At 38.0% G+C, this 19690-nt stretch overlaps 2 protein-coding genes across 3 annotated transcripts; one reads left to right on the top strand and one right to left on the bottom strand.

Moving 5' to 3' along the window:
- Positions 1-1461: 1461 nt before the first annotated feature.
- LOC126609543 (protein trichome birefringence-like 43) lies at positions 1462-5484 on the top strand. 2 transcript variants are annotated; one of them, XM_050277383.1, is made up of 5 exons: positions 1462-1802; positions 1984-2155; positions 4242-4402; positions 4513-4671; positions 4988-5484. In XM_050277383.1, the coding sequence occupies exons 1-5, from the start codon at positions 1549-1551 to the stop codon at positions 5322-5324; spliced, it is 1083 nt and encodes a 360-aa protein (XP_050133340.1). In that variant the 5' UTR covers positions 1462-1548; the 3' UTR covers positions 5325-5484. The 2 variants fall into 2 exon arrangements, with proteins under 2 accessions (XP_050133340.1, XP_050133339.1); XM_050277382.1 differs by having other exon boundaries at positions 1463-1802; positions 4227-4402.
- Positions 5485-7013: 1529 nt separating this feature from the next.
- LOC126610408 (probable pre-mRNA-splicing factor ATP-dependent RNA helicase DEAH5) lies at positions 7014-11857 on the bottom strand. Its single transcript, XM_050278460.1, has 2 exons — positions 8435-11857; positions 7014-7685 (listed from the first exon to the last, which is right to left on the bottom strand). Exons 1-2 carry the CDS (start codon positions 11686-11688, stop codon positions 7292-7294), a joined length of 3648 nt encoding a protein of 1215 aa, XP_050134417.1. The 5' UTR covers positions 11689-11857; the 3' UTR covers positions 7014-7291.
- Positions 11858-19690: the final 7833 nt, after the last annotated feature.

Below are 19690 nucleotides of genomic sequence, written 5' to 3'. Positions count from 1 at the left end.
TTAATGCCTAGATATTTGAAAATTAAGAAAGGGCACCTAGACCTGCTGAGGTGCCCGCCTAGATCGCCTAGGCACCCGCCTAGCCCCCCCAGACCCTCCTAGGCACCCGCCTAGCCCCCCCAGACCCTCCTAGGCACATGTCTAGGTTGCAACTCACTTAGATGGAAAATAGATAACTTTCCTTTTGCATTTTATTGTTTTCAATAAATTGTACGATACTTATCGAACACTTAAATAAACACACATTGTATGTTTGCTCCACATGTTGTCATTATATTCCAATACTTCATAATATATATGTTATTTTATTTTCTAGTTTATGATGAAATTATATATATTTTAAGTATAAACATACACTTATTTACACGAAATACAATAGATTTACTTAAATCCGCCTAGTCCGCCAAGGCGCTAGGCCCGCTGCCCAACTAACGCCTAGCGTCTTTTAGAACCTTGCTTGAAGTTCATATGCAGAGGGCAGACCTGAAGATTGAATTTTCTGCAATGCCTTTCAGCCATTGTCTTTAATTTACAATGCCTTTCACCCGTCTGAATGCATATAAATTGCATTTCACCCATTGTCTTTAACTCTTTAAGTTATTCTTGTGTATATGTGATTTTTCTGCATTATATAGGTTGAGATACATGTGCTATCAAATTGGGGTGATGGTTAGTGACGGTGGAGGAGGTCCACTAGTGGCTATGGCAGTGGCTGGGAGCCTAAGATGAAATACGGGAACTGCTAGGTTTTTTTTTTTTTTTTTAATCGTTACAAGTTTCTTTTATTTGTAATTTTATTTTAATTCAATCATGTTTTTGTCTTTTTATTTTCCAAAATAAATAAACTTAATTTTGACCGATCCACATGTGATCACATGATTTTATTTAATGGAAGATTAACGGAACTTTGGATTTGGACCTCAATTGCTAACAGGACTCACCACGGGAGTTTAATTAATAGCTTTTTCACCACAAGGGTCACATTGAAAGTGACGTGTCACCATGGGGACCACAAAAAAATTTTGGCCAAATTTTTATATAGTTTAATTCTCATTAGCAAAATATTTTAAAAAGTTTTCCTTTTTTTTGTTTGAACAAACAAAAAAAAGTCTTTCATTTTAAATTTCTAAATTTGATTTGTAGAAATTAAAATTCCTATTTTTAAGGCCTAATTGATGATAAAGTTAGGAATTTTAGAAAGAAAATTTGAAAATAATAAAAGTGGACAGGGGTATTTAATATGACTGATAATGAGTTTTAAAGTTAAGGACTAAAACTAGATTTATAAAAGCATCCGGCCATAATGAAAAAAATAATCTTCTTTAGGTCCTCAAGTCTAAATGCCCCTATTAAATTTCTTGGAGTACATCATCTCTCATACACAAAATCTCCGGCCAAAAATAAGAAGAAACATGTAATTTCACACGTGTATATATACATACTACATGCATTCTCACCCCTTAGCTAGTCACATAAATTGTGAGACTCTCCAACCTCCTCTCTCTCTCTCTCTCTCTCTCTCTCTCTCTCTCTCTCTCTCTCTCTCTCATGGATAATTTTGCCATCGGCACGTTTCTATTGGTGCTCTCTCTTCTGCACCATCATGTACACGGAAGTGGACAGTACTCTAGTGAAGGATGTGATCTTTTCCAAGGAAGATGGGTTTATGATGAATCATATCCTTTCTATACTTCATCACAATGCTCCTTCATAGAGAAGCAATTCGATTGCCTACAAAATGGTCGTTCCGACAAATTCTATCTCAAATTCCGATGGCAGCCCACTCGCTGCAACTTAACAAGGTATATACATGCAAGTGGTAGATTGTCCTGATGGTTAAGACCTTCATCCTTGATTCTCGTAAATTCAAAGTTTAAACCCTCCGCCTCTTAGTATCCGTGGCTACATAACCCTTTGCTGCATGCTTTCTTCAATTTTTAGTTTCAGAAGTTATAATCACTACAATTTTTTGTTCTTTTTTAGGTTCAACGGTGAAGATTTCTTGCAAATATTTAGAGGAAAAAACATCATGTTCGTTGGGGACTCGCTGAGTTTGAACCAATGGCAATCACTCACCTGTATGCTTCATACAGCCAATCCACAGACTCAATATAAACTCTACCGGACGGGAGGACTATCCACATTCGCCTTCCCAGTGAGACCATTGATACCTCTCTATTTTACCTTCTTTTTAATTGTTAATGCATTTCTTATATTAGTTGTCCTACTGTTGCGCTGTATTTTAACCCTAGCTAGGACTAGCTGGGGAAATAATTTTCTTCACATCAACTGTTTTTTGTCCTTTAATTCACCGTTGATTTACTGAATCAGGTGGCTATAAACAAAACATGAAAATGATAAAAAGGGAATGTGGAATCATTTTCCTTCACACTAATGCATAATTCTTTATTTTTTGGGTCTCATAAAGTTATATTAGTCTCCATGTAGTGGGTCCTCCCTAACCATAAAAAATAATAGAAAAATCTGTAATAATTCATGCATTACTCTACCAGCAATTAAGTTTGGAAATTAGGTACGCTTAATGCATGTGAACTGGAAAGAGCAACCGCAAGGCTGGAATATTAATCATAGATTTATAATTAGGGATTCCATAGTTTCAAATCTCTTCCCCAAAATATGGCCGCAGCATCAAAACTTGACAGTCGACAATAACAAGATATAAACAGATAGTGAGACCCACCTTTGATCCCTAGCTACCAGCCACGAGAATACTATTTACGTTTACTAAATTTGTTAGGTAAATGATGACATAGTTCTCGGTGTCTTATTGGTTATAGATAAAATTAAAAAAAAGGCTAAAATTGAATAAATGATGACAGTTCTCATATTATTTGGTAAATAAATTTTGCAAGTGCATGATTACTCTGACTTAATATGTGTTGTCTATGTGTTTGACTTGAGTGTCATCATGTATGAGGAGGCGTATGAGGATGTAGAGTGTTGTCACACATCAAATAATTAAAAGACCTTGCATGTGATGAGTGTTCTAAAACGCGGTCTAGGCGGCGGTGCTCTGTCGCGATTAACTTGAAATCGTTCACTAAATCGGCAAAGACATTAAACGGTGTAAGGCGGCCGCTTGGGTGGGCTAGGCGGGCTCGACGGACGTCGGGCGATCTGGGCGGCCTGGAAAAGAAACTTTTGTCACGAGACTCACAACCTTCTTGTCTCCCTGAGTCTCGTCGTCTGCCTCTCTGTTTGCTAGAAGAGAAGTCAAATATGGTGAGAGAGAGAGAGAGAGAGAGAGAGAGGGAGAGAGAGAGAGAGAGAGAGGTAGTGCAATTGCAGGGATGTGTGATGGCGACAGGTTGTAGAAGGTTTGCAGAGATGGGGAGAAAGGTAGATGAGATTTGTGCAATTGCAGGGATGGATGATGGCGACGGGTTGTAGAAGGTTTGCAGAGAAGGTTGCGGCGGCAAGTTGTAGAGCTGTGAGTTAGGGTTTTAACTTTTAAGCAATTTGCAACTTTTTGGTTTTTGCTTTAGCTATAGCCCCTTTAAACTGTCGGTGAAGGATTTAAAAAAATGAATGCAGGGCCGTTTTATTTTATTGAGAGGCCCAACAATATGGGCTTACAAAATGATACAATTTTTGAACTTTACATGTATCCTCATATTTAACATATATACATATATATATTCTTTATTTTTATTTTTATTTTTGAAAATAACATAGTATCAATGTTTATTTATATATATTATGTCGTAAATTTGATTAATTTATAGGTGGTTTGAATTGTGAACTTGTTGTACATGTGTCATCCTATAATACTCCTCACTATTGTTATATGACATATATGATTAATATGTTTTAAATTTTGGAGTTGTTGAATGCTCTTTTTGCATTTTATCATTCTTTTATTATCTATGGATTTGATACAAATATAATTTTTTGTAAGTGTCAATATGCATTTATTTACAAGATATACAAGAAATTTATCTAAATCCGCCTAGGCCGCCTAGGCGCTCGCCTAGACCCTGCCTAGCCGCCTAGGCGTTAGGCGCCAGCCTGCCGCCCGACTAGCGCCTAGCGTTTTTTAGAACCTTGCATGTGATTATAAAGAATTGAGTTACTTCTCTTATTGCTGATTAGTTTTAGTGTAGAACCTCAGCTTTCAATCCACATCGGTTATTAATGATCCTAGATAAAATAATTTGATGTCATCAACTAGTTCTAAACCCGTATTGTTCCACATCTGGCTGCAGGCATACAATATGAAGGTCATGTTCTCTCGGAATGCATTTCTTGTTGATACAATAAACACAACTGCTGGTCGAGTTCTTAAACTCGACTCTATCGAAAGTGGGAAACTGTGGATGAATAGTGATGTTCTGATCTTCAACTCATGGCATTGGTGGCTTCACACCGGAAGGAAGCAACCGTAAGTCCTGTTTTCCAATACCCTATGCTAGCTAACTGCTTAAATAATTAAATTTGCAAATTTAGCTTGTAAACATTTAGTTAATTAACATCGTTAAGCTAGTATTGCAGTTGGGATCTAATTCAAGAAGGGAGCCGTACATACAAAGACATGGATCGCTTAGTTGCTTACGAGAAGGCTCTCATGACATGGGCTAGATGGGTTGCTACCAATTCGGAATCAACAAAAACAAGAGTTTTTTTCCAAGGCGTTTCCCCAGATCATAATAAGTAAGACTAATTTCATGCCCTAGCACATTGTTTGTAACGTAACCGCATTATACTATAAGGTCTGACTTGTTATGTCATTAAATTATGAATGTCAACCTTGATAACACAAATTTTTATTGAATGCACAAATTCAGTCATCAGGTAAGAAATCTTGCGGCCTTCATCAGATAAGGAAACATTGTTACATTGGTTTTGGGTTTAAGATCAATTAGCTAGTGTTTTACCTTATTTTAACACAATTATTTGCTCATTTTGTTTACATTTTTTCTGCAACCTCTTGTTTTCCTTTCTCATTCTAGTTGTGATGTTTTGTCAGTGGAAGTGAATGGGGAGAGGCAACCTCAAACCAGTGTGAAGGGCAAACACAACCAATGGCGGGGAATGAGCATCTGGCAGGTTCACATCCAGCAGAGGTAGTAGTAGAAAGAGTGCTGCGTTCTATATCAAACCCGGTTCATTTGCTAAATGTCACAACCCTTTCACAACTAAGAAAAGATGGGCATCCATCTGTGTACGGTCACGGTGGTCACAGGGACATGGACTGCAGTCACTGGTGTTTAGCTGGAGTGCCTGATACTTGGAATGAACTTCTATACGCATCTCTGATACAAAGCAAGACCAGTTACGATGTGGACTCGGAAAATTATAAATAAGATGTAAGCCCTCAGGTTCAGTCAAATTGGCGATTCCATCCAATGTAACAAAGAAAAATATGGTTTACATACGGAAGCATATGACTTCAACTTATCAGCATCATCTTTGTTCATCAAGATAAAGTAACACAGTTGTGAAACATCATACAGAAGTACATCAGATACAGATAGCCAATTAGGCCAATCTAAATAGGAGTAATTAATTTCTTCTAAAAGGAAAGTGTGCATCAAAATATTGTGAATAGAACCACTCAATACTATAGTTTATTGGTATTTTACTTTACTTGTAAGTAAGAGGTCTCGTGAATGACGAGTTCAATATCAATTTATTCCCTCACTCCGTAATATACATCAAGGATTTGATTATACTTCAATAGTCCAAACAGAGAAGATATATAGAGACCGGTGAAAAAGTCGGTAAAAAAATTAAAATGAAAAAGAGGAGCCTAGAAGACATAGAAATTAGATATGAACCTCAACCAACTAATAATGTGTTCATTTAACATATGAAATACATATGAAATGATGCTTACAAAGATAAAAGTGTAAAAGCTACAAAGCGCCATGGTTAAAACCTTGTCATAAAAAACTTCCTAAAAGAAGGAAAACCCAGTCAATAAAAGAGTACCACAAAATCCAATTACAAAATAAAGCACAATAGTTTAAACTACATATGTTTTATATCAATGATGGAAAACAATCATATACATATACACTCATGAGCGGGTTCAACCTCCACCGATTTTCTTGCCACACCAATTCTCCCCCAAGCTCTAAAAAAACACTATCCTCTACATTTGTTTTGATGCAAAAGAAACTAGTAAAATGAAAAGGTTAAGTTCCATTAAACCATGCCCTCTCACTCTCGTTCAAATACAGTAAAAGCTATTTAAATACAAAAATGGACACGCTTGATGACGATCTTTATCGTAGGTATGTTTACCATTGTATGTGAGAAAATGTTAGCAAGTGTGTTTGCTTTGAGCGTCTAAATAGCACTGCTATTTTAAATAGTCCTTTTGTCTCAGGTAGTTGATTGCCACTGCTAGACGGACAACATATGATATTTTTTAAATTACGTCTCTTTGATTTTGTTGTATCAGCTTCGTCCATGAGCGGTAGGTCTCTGGTTCGAGACTTGGGAGCAGCCTTTCCATAAATGAGGGTAAGGCTAGCCGACATTCACCTCTCCCAGACCCTGCATAAAGCGGGAGCCTTGTGCACTGGGTACGACCTTTAGCTTCGTCATGTTTCTCCATGGTTAATGAACTTGCCATAATACTTTCATTCGAACTCATCGTCTTCGAGATTTTGAGACCTTCCACTTATAGGTAGAACATACAACCAACCACATTACAAAATGACACTTTTCTCCCTTTAAATCAGGAGAAAGTCTAAAGACACAAAAGGGTAAATCCTCGCACAGGTATCTCTCTTATCCCATATCGAATTGCCATGGGACGAGAGATAAAGAAAGCGAGGATATACCTCTAATTACACATAAGAATGCTTAGAATGTAACATCTTCCCTAGATGATTTCAAGTTTTAAAGTAGTAAATAGGAACTAAAATAATTTAGGGTTTGGTTGGTATCATTCATATCATTGAAAACCATAAATTAGAACCAAAAAGGTTATCAACAGCCCTTTAGATTTTTCGATCCAATCTGGGTAATTTTAAGCGAACACAAAAAGGGAAGACACAAGTTGAACATTAAGAAAATAAATGGTACATCAAAATTCATGAGTGTGAGCAGAAACAGACCTCAACATTCAAACTTCAGATACAAGGCACATAAACTAAACTTGTAGAGCAATTTTCTCCATAATTACCATTCCTGGTCCTCGTCCTCGATGTTAAAAAAAATTACGTTGAGGAATTACAAGATATATACAGAGTACACTCTGATGCAAAATCAATACAAGACCACGACCGAGTTCATGATGATGGAGCATATGAAACACATATCAAGCACGACGCTTACTAAGACGCCAAGAGTTAGGTTCATGGTATCTGTCATATAAGGGTTCAATTCGTTCCTGACGCTTGCGCTTACTCATCTTTGTGGGATCTGATACTTTGAAGAACCTTGGTGCCAGTTCTACTAGCCATTTGGGGTCAACAACCGTCACCTCGCGCATGTACTCCTTTGTAGTCATAACCAGCTCATGGTAGATAACCCAATCTGGTTGTCTCTGGAAGAGAGCACTGCTTGGGTGAATATAAACTGGCTGGTTCTCGACTAGGGTTCTATAACCCTCCTGTGGGTCCTTTCTAGCACCATGGAAGAAGAAACCTGCTGTAATTGCCTTCCTGATCTTTGTAAAATTCTTTCCTGCACTGACCACGTCCAATTTATACCTGAAATCCACAATCAGCAGTCAGATCGCAATTTCATCTTCAAATCCTAATACTGAACTTAAATCCATTGACCAGTCCTCTACTTTACATGGTAAAATAAACAAAAACAAAGAAGTGATAGTAGAGACGTTACATTATAGTACAAACAAACAAGGACTCTGATGCTTGAAGTGTAATGCTTTTTACGATGATGCTACATTGTACTATCCTGGAATTTAAATGATGATGTTATGACAATTGATGAGGGTCTCATCCCTTAATAGCGGAGGCCAATGGGCCTCCTCTATCAACTGTTCCAAGATGGGAAAACAAAGAGAGCACGTCTTAAGAAAAACTACTGGGGCAATTAGCTACAAACAAAATGGAAGTCAAAAAGATAGTGCACTACTCCCTAAACAAATGCAGTGAACAGGTACTGGTGAGATAACTCTCTGAAAAAACAAAGTTGAAGTCACGTGGCAATTCATAATGTCCCTCTCATGTATCAGATCTGGACTGTTAGACATAAACTAGGCCTGAACAGCACTCAGCGTTTCCACCACGTAATAATAACTGCAATTCTAAAGATGCAATTAGGAAAAGACTGAAAACCAGATCATGTTCATCACATTTTTTAGAACCTTGCATACACGTGAAATAAAAAAAAAATAAAAAAAAATAAAAGAACCAATGCGACCACCACATACACAAAAAGATAAACTAGAGGAACAGGCATGACACAAACAGCAAGATGAATGAGAATTACTTACTTGTCCATGATGCTCAGAAGCTGTTTTCTGACATCCTGTGCCCTCCTCAAGGATCGAGACTGAACAAAGTTCTCAAAACACCACGGACCTGAGAAATTCTTAGCTTTCCAAGCCTCATAGACTGCAAGTAAAGTCAGATGGTCTCCCTCTGGCTGGAAAAACTTAGCTCTCTTCTGATCAGCCTGGGCTTGTTTTTCCCTAGGCCTGTAAAAGATATTGCCTGTCTGAATCATTGCAATGATGGTCAAGATCTCATCACTACATCCAAGGTCTACACTAGCGAGTAGCATCTTAGATAACGGTGGATCGAGAGGAAACTCAGCCATCTTCCTACCCAATTTGGTCAGCAGCCCCTCCTCGTCCAGTGCTCCCAAACTGTACAGTTGTTCCATGGCAGAAATGAGTGCTTGCGGTGAAGGAGGATCCATAAAATCAAAAGACAGGAGATCATTTATCCCCATGGCTTTCATTGTAAGTGTAGTAGTCCCAAGATTTATCCTCTGGATTTCTGGAATTGAAGTAGGGGACATCTCATTACGGTATGCACTCTCAGTGTAGAGGCGGTAACATTTCCCAGGCCCTGTGCGTCCAGCACGCCCAGCTCGTTGCTTGGCTGATGCTTGTGAAATTGGAGTAATGACAAGCGAATCCAGCCCCTGCTTTGGGTTATAAACATTTTGCTTTGCAAATCCAGGATCGATGACATAAAATATCCCATCAATAGTCAGTGATGCTTCAGCAATATTAGTAGCCACAACCACTTTCCTCTTCCCTGGCGGGGCAGGATCAAATATCCTTGACTGCATTTCACTAGGAAGGGCACTATATACTGGTAGAATAATTAACTCAGGAACATTTTTACCAAGACCCTTCATCCTCTCATAAAGAGACTGGCATGCAAAATCAATCTCTTCTTGTCCAGTCAAGAAGAGAAGGATATCACCTTCAGGTTCTGTTAAGTGGATTTGTAGGACAGTAATTAGAGATGCATCAAGGTAGTCACTTTCTGGCTGCTTGGTGTAGAGTATCTCAACAGGAAAAGTTCTCCCAGGGATAGTAAATATGTTACAGTCGAAGAAATAACCTGAAAACTTCTCTGCATCCAAAGTAGCAGAGGTGACAATCAAACGAAGGTCTGGTCTCCGAATCAGAAGCTTCTTCAGTAATCCAAAAAGAACATCTGTGTGGATTGTCCTCTCATGAGCTTCATCAAGCATGACCACAGAATATTGGGAAAGGTTCTCATCAATCAAAATCTCCCTAAGAAGCATACCATCGGTCATGTACTTGATGACAGTATCTGGTCCAGTGCAATCCTCAAAACGAATAGCATATCCAACTTCCTCCCCCAAACGACAACCAAACTCTTCAGCCACCCTCTTGGCTACGGACATTGCAGCAACCCTACGGGGCTGTGTACATCCAATCTTTCCCTTTGTCGTGTAACCCGCTTCTGCAAGATACTGTGTTACCTGGGTTGTCTTACCAGAACCAGTCTCACCAATGACGACGAGCACTTGATTCTCATTCACCGCCTGAACCAATTCTTTCTTCAGCTTGTATATAGGCAAGCTCTGCCTCTGTTCCTGAATTGATAGCTTAGACCTCTGCCCAAAGCTGATGGTTTTCCCAAAAGCATCCTTCTTCCACTCAGGCATATCATATGCAGACAAACCAACACCTCTAAGCTCCTGGGCAAGATGCCTCTCACCAGTCTCTGGCATTGGATCTTCCCAGGGACGATTCAGATCCTTTGGGATGGAATCCAACATGGTTCTTTGCTGCTGCTCTCGCACTTCTCTACGCTCCTTAATGAGTGCAGACTGAAGTGCAGCTGCACGACTCAAAGACCCTTCTGGATTCTTAAAGATTTTTACAGGGGACATATCCACAGAATACCTGGTCTGCCCATTCAAAAAGGCCGGCTCATCCTCATTGATCTCAATCTCAAGCTCTTCCTCAGCTCCCTCTTCTTGATATAGCATCCCATCTGCTTCATCATCATACATTGGGTACTCTGTCACACCCAAAACACCTGAGGCAATTAACTGTTTGGCTTCCCACTTCTCAGGTGAGCTCATTCGCTTCAATGGCCGGCGTGATGGACCAACATCATCCTCTTCCACAATCCTAATCCCAGAAAGACCAGTCCTAGTCACAGGTCCGTCTCTAGACACCGACGTGTTGGTCCTATAAGCATCATCCTCTGAGCTCTTCTTCAACGGAAGCAAATCCTTCCCAGAATGCTGATCAACATCCCTCATCGAAAGGCTCAACTTCTGACCCGAAACAGAAATCACCTTAACATAAACTTCCTGATCCCTCTTCACCAAATCCTTAGCATTACTAATTCGCCGAGTTGCCATCTGTGAAACATGAACCAAACCTTCCTTCCCTCTCAAATCATTTAACTGAACAAAGCAACCGGTGTCCATCACTCTCGAAACCCTACCCTTATACACCTGGTACAATTCGGGTTCATCGGAAAGGTTCTTACTAGGACCATTCTGCCTATCCCTATTACCTCTCCTATCATCATCTTCTCTTTCAATTCCATTCTCTTCATACCCATCTCTCTTATGCTTACCGTATCGATCTGTATGCCTCCCCCTTTCCCCATCATCATCATTATAATGTGAATCTCTACGCCTCCCTCTTTCCCCATCATCATCATTATAATGTGAATCTCTACGCCTCTCGTCTCTATCATGCCTATCCCTTCCCCTGCCTCTCCCATCTCTATCCCTACCTCTGTGCCTATCACGATCCCGATCTCTATCTCTATCTCTATCTCCATCCCTATATTTATCCCTACCCCTCCGCCTATCGTCTTCACGCTCTCCGTCCCGCTCCTCTCCGTCGGTGTGCTTCTCCCTAGTCTCCATCTCAATTTCCTTATCAATCTCCTTAACTCTATCTCTATTATCAGCAATAGCCAAAGCCTTAAACTTGGTTTTCTTACCTTCAGAAGCGCCGTCTTTCTTCGAGGCGTCCTTCTCCGGCTTCGGCTTCGGAGGGAGGATTGCGTGTATAATAGTGAGGAGTGTACGGACGAAGTAGTCGGGCATCTCTGCGCCGTTCTCCTTCAATCGGGCGTCGAATTCGTCCACCGTCTCACAGCTCCGTCCGATTTCGGTGATGAACTCCGCCAGAACTTTGTCCCCAAACCCTAGATGCGTCTCGAGCTCTGAACAGACTTTGGAGACCAGCGAAAGGTACTCCAACTTCTTCAGACCGTCGTCGGCAGCCGCCATTGTTTCCGGTAGGATTGATCGATTCGAAGACGATTATAGCTAGGTTTTGCGATGAACTGGATTAAAAGGGGGGAAGATTTTCAGCGGTTATGGCAATTGTTAGGGTTTTTGGTTGCCAGTACCTTTGATTTTGGTCGCAGACTCGCAGCGAGAGCGCAGTATTGTCCGCACAAAACGGCATGTCGGTTTTGGATCCAATAATTAAACTTAATAAAATGTGTTTGGGTCGCGGATAACCCCAAAGCGGGTATTTTCTTTGGTTACTAGGCCCAAAAAGAAGACCACACGAATTATCAACTGGGTCTGGCCTTTTTGACTGAAAATCCGAAAAAACGACAAATCAAACTGGACCGAATTAAACTGATTTTGTCACGTATCGATTTTGAGATATCCAAGATCGACACATAATGTCATAACGTAACTATACAACAATATAGAAATTCAAATTAGATTCAGTATTTTAATAAAATGCATAAACAAAGTGCTTCTGTAGGCTCGCAAAGTGAAGTACTGAAATGAAAGATAAATAAAGGCAAGGAACCTAGTCACTCCAAATGCTCAACCCCAATACAGCTACATTTGAACTCCAAATAAAGGCAAGGAACCAGCCTACAAAGCGGTACTGCACTGTGGGAGTGATGTACCGATAGGAGTGGTTCGGTATGGGATTTCAAACTAAAAATGGGATTCCGAATCCCAAACCGAAAATTTTTAGGACAGGAATTTGAAGGCTATCCCAAACCAAAATTTCGGTATTCCCAATTTTCGGAATTCCCAAATATTTTCGGTATTTCAAGATGGTTTGGTATTCCCAAATTTCATACAAATTGAAATAGCAATCATTCATATAGTTAAATTAACATGCAACCAAAATAAAATAAGTAACCAACCCAAAAGCAAAAAAATAAGTTACAAACCTAATATGTTTGAAAACTAAAAATACAATTTCGTGTTGAAGAAATAGACACATTTGTGGAAGGTTTGTACCAGCAGATGTGGCGATAAAGGGCTATAGTTACTACCTGTAGACCACACCAATTATATTACTACTAGTAGTTAGCTAGCAACAATTCAAATGTATAATATATATATATATATATATATTTCTTTTATTATTATTTATTTTATGTTCGGTATGGGATAATCGAATGATTGAGTAGACAATACCAAATCTCATACCGAAATTTCAGGATCAGTTCGGTATTTCATCCCAAAAATTTCGGGAATTTTGGTTTGTGACATTTTTGGTTAAGTTAAGGATTTTTTTTTTATTTGGTTCAGGATTTTCGGGAATTTTTTTCAACCCTATACACCAAGCAAATAAAACCCAAATAAGCTTTGAAGCTTGTGTGAGTAGTAAGAAAACTGTGGTTCACAATATTACTAGGATTCACTAAGCAGGCTATGCTATAAAGACGTAAGTACCAATTCACATTTTCTCCATCATAGGTTTTCTAACAATGCTAACACATCCTAAAAACGTTTTTCCCCACAGTCATACATGTCATCTCGAGTTTTCCAGATCAGTAATCCTCTCTTCCATACATAAAACAAACTATAGAGCTAGGATGACATGGCTAGGTCCAAGCCTACGCATTATAGGGTTTCGAGACCCCTCATGAAACTTTAGCATGAAAACATAGTCCTAGAACCACTCCATGGAATTTGACAAGCATGATTCATTAGATCCCAAATTTGAACTACTTAGCGAAACCATATGAGAATTAGGATTCTAGAACAACTTAATGGAATCCACATAATATGGTTTTTCGTGGTTGTGGTCGCTCTCTCTCAAGAGGAACCTTTGGGAGCGACTATGGCTTATTGCTTAAATCTAGATCTTTGAGCAACGATCATCATTAAAAATCGAGGCAGTGATTTTGGCATTTATAATGGTTTGTGCACATGACAAAAGACTATAAGCAAGAAGCTTTTTAACGTTTGTTTGAGGTGATTCATAGACATGTTTCTTCATCGACGATTACAACATCATTAGAGAGCGATGTGGTCCTTTTCTCGTGGTGCATTTACACTAGTTTTATGAGTTACAACGTTTTGATCCTCGTAAGTCTTAATTTTCCAAATGGTTGGATGTAGGTCCTCCTCGATTAATGAATTGTATTGGTCTCTTGAGAAATTTGTAATTGTGAATTTGTGCTTTTTTTGTTAGTATGTGTGACCTCTCAGTTATAAGCATGCATACCTTATATATGCTATTGATCATGATTAGCGATAGTTCATATGATTAAAAAAGAAAAAGAATATTGCAAATCATTTTCCCATTTACGTAAAGGATTCACTTTTAACCTTTTGAGGAAGTATCGGTATGATATTATTGAAGATAGCATTCCTGTACAAAGAGGAAACACTAGAAGCAAACAATATCTGGTAAGAGCATCTCTAACAATTTTGTTAATTTTTTCTAGTCGAACAGCACTCTCTTTTTCAACAAATTTTGCATATTTTATTATCAATCAATTCAAAAAGAAAAAATGTGATAACCCATCCCTACTTTTATGATTTTATTAATTTTAAAGGAATGAATGAAAGAAAATGCCCTTGAAACGAGATTGTTGACCGTCAATTCGTGATGCGAACAGGCTGTTATTTTACCCTATTCTCGAAGTACTCGATGGTACGAATGCGTGGGAGCAAACAGACCTTAATTCTGAGTTAGAACGGAGAAGTTACAAGCCTCGGAAGTAGTGAGACCCTTTAGACATTTGGACTTACTATTAGTACTAAGTCTCTATAATTAGTTAGCCAAATTAGGAAGTTTCCATTTGAGGAAACTGGCCCAAAAGCCTAGAACCCCTGTGACCTCCCATTTTCTGACGCCGATTTCGGCCAACTCTGGCGGATTTTTTCGACACCACCACCACCATCGTGAAGCTCACTCCCCTCTACAAAACCCAACCAAGAACCACCTTGATTAACCACCGTACGTGGCGGTGTGAGGCACAAAACTCGATGAAAACCAATGGTGCTCCGGCCACCCTTTTCCTTTTTCCTGTGAATCGGCAAAGCGATGGCTGATGCCACCACTTGGGTTTTGTAGCCCATCATCCCAGGAGTAAATCCCGACTAGATTTGACCCCGTTGGACCACCCTAGGCAATGAATTGACGCTGGGAAGCTTTGGGCACCTGTTGGCTTTATCGGAAAATTGACCATCTTCCGTCCACTTTTGGACTTCGTGGCAAGTATAAAACTTGTTCCTCTTGTTGAGCTCTATCTTCTTGTAAATTTTGGTAGAATTTGGAGTTAGTAAAAAAAGTGGGTTTCTAGTCGTCTAAAATCACCACGCACGGCAGCGTGTGGCTAGTGGGCCGACCCTACTTTTTTAAGTTAAATTTAATGTTTTGATTTCAATTTGATAACCGTTTGATATAGTTCGATAGTTTGAACCTAGTATGGAATACAATGCCACTTGACCATTTTATGATTTGACGATCCGACCATTGGATCATCACCGAACTTTAATATGTTATAGTATGTAATATTTGAGGACCATAGGAAGTAATGGATTGGGGATCCGATGTACGGATCTTCCCAAATTGAATTTCTAAGTTTGTAAAACAAACGTTGATAGCAACCTAATTCTAGAAATTGGCGGAGATCCGACCATTGGATCGTAAAGAAGTTTTAGTATGTTGTTCTAGAAGCATAGTGTGGATTTTGGGAAGTTTCGGATTGGAAATCCATGGGCGGATGTTCCATATTGACTTGTGTAGGGTTGTGGACCTCACCTTTGATAAAGACTTGACTTTTGGACAATATGCTACGAATTGATCTTAAATATTAAAATCAGTATTCCTAGAGACTATATAAGGTTTAGTGGGCCTATATTGATTAGTGAGTTATCCTAGATAATATATACATCGGTTGACTTTTAGGGTTAACCGTTAACATTTTGTAAAATTTGATGGGGACCCTCATTTGCGTATTTTGACGCACTGATTCTGAATCTGCCGTCCGTTTTCCGAAATTCAACAGTTTTAAGATAGTTCATTTATTAGCCGTACTTTGTATGAAGACATGTAATTTCATTAGCACGTTATATTTACCTAAATAGTTTCGTTTTTAGGCGAAATGTATCGCAAGGACTCTCGATGCTACGAGGCAGGTTCGACTGGGCGACATGATCTGTGAATGGGTCTTTTCTTTATATATATATATATATTGGTTAGTTTTCTTTATGCGATTCCCATGATTAAATTAATGTTTATAAGAAATACCTTATTGTTGGGAAATGATGAAATAATCCTACGGGATGCACATGTAAGCTTACTATAAGGAGATGACTTAATTATATTTATGTCATGAATAGTACGATATTGATTAGAATTGTTGAATGGCTGTGGCATGACTATATTGATGTTATCTGCTCATCCTTTGCTGCACTGGTGTTGGTACTCGTCCAAGCCAGGGCTAGTCTTTCGCGTTTATGTGCACATCTCACCGTACGCTGACTTTGGATCCATTGTAGGTGCCAGTCCTGTCATAAAGGTTGCCATAGGCAACTCCGACTCGTATGTGTTGCGCATAGTACCAGTCTTCATGTGATTGTAGTACTAGAGCGTATATTATTATTACACCCAGTCATGTTCATGTCAAAATACCTCTACATGAACTCGTGTGTCAGCATATGTCGATAAGCACTCGATATGATATATTGCTTATGTGAGATTTTGTGATTATGGATGTCATGCCCTTATTTACGAGATATTGTGCCCTAATGAATTCTTGAGATTTTGCAAGTTACGGTAAGTATTTTCTTACTATATGTAGTATGTATATTTTGGAAATTATACTGGTTTTACAGCGAGGAGTTATTATGTTTTTGAAAAGGTTTTTACAAAGATTTGTTTGTAGGCCCACTTACCCTTGTTTTTCGCCCCTCTAGGTTTTATTGCTGAGCTTACATGTCGATGAGGATTCTTGGCAAATCTTGGTGTAGACGATTACCTTCGATGGTCTAATTCTCACCTTATCTTACTATACTGTCTTATACTCTGACATCACGTGTGAAATATGTTCATTCTCTCTCACAGCGCACTCTACTTTTAGGTTTAAATTTATACACATTTTCCACATCACTACACTTTATGGCTTCGTCACCTTCCAAGTGTCGACCAACACAGCTTTATTCGGAAGTCCAAGTGGACATTCCGGGTCGGGATGTGTCAAAAACCCAACCTACTCATTTTCTAAAATCACCTTCTCTCTTTCATTTTTTTCTTAATTGGCACACAGGTTCCACCCTTAAATTTTATTGTTTGTTTAATATTTAGCTTATGAACCGTTGCCCTAAAACTTGAAGAGTTTATTCATTTTGCTAGAATATAGGCTTTTTATTGGGTATGTTGGAGATTAGTTTTTTAGAGTTGGCTCTTTAAATTAAATAAGTTTTAAGTGGTTTTACAACTTATCTTGGCAATGCTCTAAGAGATGAGGAATTGGGTGAGGGTAACTACACATAAGACTTGATCATCAATCCACTAACGTGTGGTCTTACTCTTAAACTGTATTGCTGACGCTATGATCACTATAATGACATGTTGGCAAGTGTTCATAATTTTCTACAAGAATTCCTCACTCAGTCATCATTTTTCCTTCAATTCAACACCGATAATTGAGCTTTTTCATAATGACTTGTTGGCAAAGTGTTATCTTCTATAAGAACACCCACCCACTGCTGACGCTATAATCCCACCCCACGACAAATACATGCACCCCACTCCAGCGATTCGTCAACCGCTCCGACTCCAGTTAAGAGTGAGCGTGGTTCATTGGCCATAAACTCTAGCAAGTCATATAAAATAACCGGTGCAATATCAATGTCATACAAAACTTTGAAGTTTTGTTCACTGTATATCCACTGTATATGAATATACAGTGTGACTTATACAACAGGAATTAGGCCCTAGGGTTTGGTTTGGACGCTTATGTGGCCAGCCGTGGTTAATTTGACCCCTAGAGTTTGGTTTGCTCCTAACCAACGAGGTTGTTTCGGTTCTTCAGATTCCACTGGCGCAAATTATATTTGATTATACGTGAATCTCTACTAATTAATAAAATACTTATTATCAACTAAAATTCTATAAAATTATCAATTTAATCCTCTAATTAAAGCAGAACATGAATAAGAAATATGGATAGAAATATAATTTCCCACATCCAAATTTTGTTTTTTTTTTCAAAACCTCACATACATACAATCCTAATATATCTTTAATTAAAAAAAATTAAAAAATTAAATTAAAAAAAAACTTCCCACTCCCATCTTGTCTATCACTCTCTTCCTCTCTCTCCTTCTATTTAAAAAAAAAAAAAAAAAAAAATTCACCCATATGCTAGTATATATTCAGAGAAGAGGAAGGGAGCAGTGACAGGAGTAGTCAAAGAAGGGATGATCACTGGAGTAGGAGTCGACGACGAAATCGCCCTTGTTGTCGGGAGTGGGTGTGGGTTTGTCGTGAGGGTGGGATGAGCAGTGGTTGGGCGTTCTTAATATGTACTATATGGTCATTTCACACAATTAAAAATTTAATTGAAAAAAAAATAGTGAGGTGTACTTAGATAAGATGAGGTGTTTAAATAGAAAACCTCTAAGGGGTGTATTCAATTGGGATTTTGAGGGATTTTAATTCTTTTAATGAATCTAGAGATATTCAATCAGAATTTTAAGTGATTATCTGAAATTCAAGCTGTATTCAATTATAATTTTAAGATAGTTTATTAAAATACTTAGAAATTCAGGTGTATTCAATTAGAAATTGATTTTAAAGAATTTGAGAAAGTTGAGGAATTAAAGGGAATTAGAGAGATTTCGTAGTGTATTTTAAGCACCTACAAATCTCACCCCTCTCCATGAGATTTCGAGGGAATTGAATAAAAAATTTATATGAAATCTCTACAAATCAATTAAAATTCATAAAAATCCATGCATTTATAAATCTATTAAAGTCTCTTAAATTCTCAATTAAATACACCTTCTAAATCAAAGCCAAATTAAGAGCAGGAGATGTCAAAACTTGCATATAAACGTACAACAGTAAAAAAATGAAAATGAATTCACTGAACCTTTTTCTTAGGAGCTAAGTCAATTAAAAGCAAAAGCTTCTGCTGTCAAATTTGGCAGCAGCCGTCAAGTTTATTTTATGATTTTTTTTAATATATGTGATGCAATTCATAATAAATGTTGTTGTGTGTTCGAAGTATTTGATTAGTTGTCTCAACAATTAAACTCCACAAAGAGATGAAAAAAAAATTACAGAATGACATTTTTATTTAACATATCGAATGGATAAAAAGTTGTACAAAATATCAAATTGTGACATAAGCCATTAAATATCATGAGTTTCATATAAGGATGCTCTAAGTAATCCAATTTACTCTTGAGTTTCATGTACAACAAGATAATCAAACCCAAACCTTAACATGTTAGGTTATACCAATACTCTAGCTATTTATGTAAACATTTATGTTCCTATCTAATAATGTTATCCTTTGACAATAAAAATAAATAATAATAATAATAAAAAAAAAAACCTTATCATGTTAGGGAGGACCAAGGCCACTAAGAAGCTACAACAAACGAAACAAGAAGGGCATCTCAAACCCAAAAATTAAAAACAAAGAAACAAAGAAACAAAGAAACAAAAGAAACAATAAGGATGTCCTCTACGCTTATAGCCACTCCGCCAGTATATATCTTTTAAAGATCAAGTGGCCCAAATATTGTCTAATACAACATCCATATATTATTCTTAAGAATATATATCTGGTGATCTCGTACTACATTTTATTGGTTAGTTAGGGTGCTTTACTCATTTCATTAGTAGCATGAAGCCAACAGGCTAACAATTTTTGACATTTAGTACATCATCAATCCGTGTTTTAAGAGAAAAAAACAAAGGCATCTCTTTGAAAGGAGTTTCATTTGAATTGGTAGGAGTTTCTTTAGTTATTAAATTCAAGCCTTTAAATAAAACAAGAGT

The sequence above is a fragment of the Malus sylvestris genome, chromosome 17 (assembly GCF_916048215.2).
Source record: "Malus sylvestris chromosome 17, drMalSylv7.2, whole genome shotgun sequence".
NCBI lineage: Eukaryota > Viridiplantae > Streptophyta > Magnoliopsida > Rosales > Rosaceae > Malus > Malus sylvestris.
Note: the sequence above shows the minus strand (reverse complement) of the source record. Positions and strands in the feature narration are given on the sequence as shown.